Below are 4743 nucleotides of genomic sequence, written 5' to 3'. Positions count from 1 at the left end.
TCTCCCCCTCCTTCGTGTGCACACACACACGCACACACACACACACACACACACATATACACACACACACATAGACATGCAGGCATATACACACAATAATGTTACCCCATTAGGACAACAAAAAGTAATGCTAATTGAAATGGAATGAAAGCTATTTTGGATTTCTGTCCTCTAAAGACTTGAAGTCTGTCCTCTAGGAGTTTGTAATGTAGAAATGTCAAAATCATTTTATCTTCATAATGTCAATTATTTCTATACATATTGTACACGCATTAGACACACACACGCATACACACTCATTCCCCTCTCTCTCTCTCTCTCCCTCTCTCTCTCCCTCTCTCTCTCCCTCTCTCTCAACAGGGATTGATTAATCCATTAAGACAGGCCTCTCTTGGTTTCTCCTCTTCTCTTTTCTCTCTCTGCCGTAATTACCTCATCAAGTTACATTTTAACCCACTTCCAACAAATAAATATCCTACAGTAATCCTCTCTCACCCCTCCCTCCACCCTCCACACCCCCCGGGTAGCCCATGAATGAGGTCAAGTGTCATCACTTCTGATATCCAACCTGATTGGCCCAGTATGACACCCCGTCCACTGAGAAAATGAGTGTGAGGGAAGCAGAGGGGAAATAAACAAGAACTGACATCAGCAAAGAAAAAGAGGAGAATAAATGAAAACAAGTCCACCTCCTCGGATCACCCCCCCTGGTAACACATTAGTATTGGATCATGCAAATGAGACGAACCCTCATCCGTCCAGTCCAGATGCATAGTAATGACTGGAGGACGAGAAGAGAGAGCGCCGTTGAATTAAACATGAAAACCATTTCCATCAAAGGGGTTTATTTTGGCTAAACGGCTCGTCCGTCTCCGTTCTCTGGGATGGGATGTTTTTTATTTTTTTCTCCAAGGCACTTCATCATTTGTGTGTCTCAGGTGAGGTGGGGTCAATGACACCTGCTAGCACCGCCTGCAATGTATTCCATCTCTGTGGGGAATGAGATGCATCTCCACCCAGCCCCCTGCCTCAGGGTCAGACCACTACTACAGCCTGCAATCTATTACTCTGCCAGTTTCCACATTCTTCAGGCTCTGCTATGAAACTGAACGGCTTGCGTGTGCCGTAATGGCCGCCACCTGCAGCAGAACGGCTCAGGCAAGATTCCAATCTCCCTAACGTGTTACCAGGGGAAAATCCCCCCCATGTGATGGATACTGTCCCCCGCTGTTTCATTACTCTGTGTCTGTATGTGTGAGTGTGGGGAATTGGTCAGCATACGGAGAGACAGAGACTGATGGTGTCTTCCTCGTCGCTTTTCTCTCCTCTTTCTGCTTTGTTCTTTCTCTTCTGTCTGTCTCTTTTTGTTTCTCTGCCCACCTCTCTTTCTTCTACCCCTTTTTATCTACCACTTTTCTCTTCCCTCTCTCTCTCTCTCTCCCCTTTCTCTCCTCTCCCTCCACCAGGTCGACAGTTGACCATCTTCAACAGCCAGGCGTTCATCAAGATCGGCGGTGGTGGCGGCGACAAGGCCCGTCACTTCCAGGGCCAGATCTCGGGCCTCTACTACAACGGGCTGCAGGTGCTCAAGCTGGCGGCCGAGGGCGACCCCAATGTGCAGGCCCAGGGCAACCTGCGGCTGGTGGGCGACGTGCCCTCGGTGCTCACCACAGACACCACCAGCACCACGCCGCTGGCCGACATGTCCACCACCATCATGGAGACAACCACCACGATGGCTACCACTACCACCCGCAAGCAGCGCTCACCCACCATGAGAGACAGTGTCACACAGGTTAGTGGATGGGGACTAGGGTGGGTTAGGATGGGGTTGGGTTAAGGTAGAGTAGGCTGGATGTAGACTATAGACTGGCCTGGGCTGGGTAGGAGGGAAGGGGATGAAGTTTCCCTGCCGGGGTCCTAGAAAGTAATCAAAAGGCAGTTTTGAGTTTTTCCTTTAAGGTGATGGGGTTTGGGGAGGATAATCTGATCCTAGAGCTGTGCCTATAAGGACAGCTTTCTAACCACAGTGGTAGATGGCTTAGTAGTGGTTTGAGATAATAGGGGTCATGAATGTTTCATGAAGTTTATCCTTCTCTACAAAACCACACTTGAACTTCAAATGAACTCCATATAAATTCCACAGTCTAGTATACCCTATTAGAGCAATCCAGACTGAGTCTTGATTCCTTCCAAAGCAATATCACGGATCGAAGCCTAAACACATTGTTAGGGGCAATATGAATCACACCCATCCAGACCTATCAATCACACCCATCCAGAACTATCAATCACACCCATCCAGACCTATCAATCACACCCATCCAGACCTATCAATCACACCCATCCAGACCTACCAATCACACCCGTCCAGACCTATCAATCACACCCATCCAGACCTATCAATCACACCCATCCAGACCTATCAATCACACCCATCCAGACATACCAATCACACCCATCTAGACCTATCAATCACACCCATCCAGACATACAATCAAACCCATCTAGACCTATCAATCACACCCATCCAGACATATCAATCACACCCATCTAGACCTATCAATCACACCCATCCAGACATACCAATCACACCCATCTAGACCTACCAATCACACCCATCCAGACATACCAATCACACCCATCCAGACATATCAATCACACCCATCCAGACATACCAGTCCACACGCAGTCCATAATAAGCTGTAATAGCTGGCCCCATGTCCTCCAGGAGAGGAAAGCGCTTCCCCCCATTTCAGCGCCCCAACCATCTATTAATTAGCCCGCAAGCCGCATACATTATAATGTAATGTAATGTAAATGCAGCTATGCAGCAGCAGTGGGGTGTCATAGCATTAGAATATTATTAGGCTCCAAGGACCTAGAGAGACATGGGAGTTTAGTGGAGGACCAGCTGTTGGTTTTAGAGTTCAAATTGTTTTCTTCCAAATAGTTTAGCTATATTGATTGAGCTAGCCTGACACAACTGAACAAATGGATTAGTCCCTAAAGTGCAAACACCGGACATCTGCCATTCCAGGCAGTTTCAATCACTCAAAGTCAATACATCAAGTAAACAAAATTCTGACACGGGATGGACAGGGGCGTGAAAAGTATAGGATGTTGATAGATTTTACCTTGTTTCAGGACATAGTGCGCTGGCAGGTTGCCTGAGAACTGCCAAGGACTCTTACATGCATAATATTCATCATTTGAAAGAAAATTAATGACTAAACCAGGTCTGGATGGAATTTTTTTGGTCTATCCGTTTGTTTACTTTGTTCCATGTTTCAAGCGTTACAGAATACCCAATTATGTACGGGTGGATTAGGTAAGGCTCAGTTCTTACGTAAGCTGGGGCTGTTCCTAACATTTCAACAAACTTGCGCGGTGTTGCGTTGCAAATATGAAAAAGTACCAATTAACATTGGGTTTGTCTCCAACAAGTTGTTCATTATCACCCTCCTTGTCCTCCAGGGTTGGGAGTAACGGGAACTTACCCAACCCTGTTGTCCTCAAGCTTTCCTAAGCTCAATCACACAAAGCTCTCAGCATGCCAGCCTACCATGATTAAGCGTTCTCTGCCGAAGAACACTGCTCTCATACCAACTCCCTAACTCCCCCTCTTTCTTTCTCCCTTCTCTCTCTCTCTTTCTCTCTCCTGAGCTGATAACACAGTGCTAATTACTGTGTGGAACTAAAAGCTTCTCGGAGAGAAGAGAAACGAGAGCGAGATAGCGAGAGGCTGCGATAGGCTGCTTGAGAGAGACTGAGCGTGCCAGGGGGATGAGAGGGTGTGTAGGGGTAGACTAGAGAGGGGTGGGTGTCTCATACCGCTGGTTAACACACTGCAAACACCAATCAAGTCCCATCTAATTCAATGTTAGCTATTGCACCATCATTGTCCATCCCTGATCGTACTGCATAGCCAGAGCCACAATCCTTTGACTTCAGCTTGACTAAATTCAATAAATGGGGGGAAATGCACTTAATTATCTTTATATGGTGTAATCAAATCAGTCGCTTAATTATTTCTATATGGTGTTGTCAAAGCAGTCGCTGAATTATCTCTATATGGTGTTATCAAAGCAGTCGCTTAATTATCTCTGCATGGTGTTATCAAAGCAGTCGCTTAATTATCTCTATATGGTGTTATCAGAGCAGTCACTTAAATTATCTCTGCATGGTGTTATCAAAGCAGTCGCTTATTATCTCTATATGGTGTTATCAAAGCAGTCGCTTAATTATCTCTATATGGTGTTATCAAAGCAGTCGCTTAATTATTCTATATGGTGTTGTCAAAGCAGTCGCTTAATTATCTCTAATATGTTGTTTATCAAAGCAGTCGCTTAATTATCTTTAAATGGTGTTATCAAAGCAGTTGCTTAATTATCTCTATATGGTGTTATCAAAGCAGTCGCTTAATTATCTCTATATGGTGTTATCAAAGCAGTCACTTAATTATCTCTATATGGTGTTATCAAAGCAGTCGCTTAATTATCTCTACATGGTGTTATCAAAGCAGTCGCTTAATTATTTCTACATGGTGTTATCAAAGCAGTCACTTAATTATTTCTACATGGTGTTATCAAAGCAGTCGCGGACTGTCCATGCACTCTATCCATCGGTTGTGAGGAGAGAGGAGATCACACATTGTAGACAGTATAAAGATCAATGCTGCTAGCTTCGCCATCCTTCCAAAGTAATGTATAATTCAATGGTTGTGGTTCTGCACAGTTACCA

At 45.2% G+C, this 4743-nt stretch overlaps 1 protein-coding gene across 1 annotated transcript in view; it reads left to right on the top strand.

Annotated features, from left to right (window-relative positions):
• Positions 1 to 4743, top strand: part of LOC111980804 (neurexin-2-like) — a 655826-nt gene that overhangs the window by 634647 nt on the left and 16436 nt on the right. Inside the window, exon 19 of the mRNA XM_070449631.1 lies at positions 1467 to 1795. Within this exon, the coding sequence (XP_070305732.1) occupies positions 1467 to 1795 (329 nt within the window). The remainder of the gene's footprint in view (positions 1 to 1466; positions 1796 to 4743) is intronic.

Source organism: Salvelinus sp. IW2-2015, linkage group LG3 (assembly GCF_002910315.2).
Source record: "Salvelinus sp. IW2-2015 linkage group LG3, ASM291031v2, whole genome shotgun sequence".
Lineage (NCBI taxonomy): Eukaryota > Metazoa > Chordata > Actinopteri > Salmoniformes > Salmonidae > Salvelinus > Salvelinus sp. IW2-2015.
Note: the sequence above shows the minus strand (reverse complement) of the source record. Positions and strands in the feature narration are given on the sequence as shown.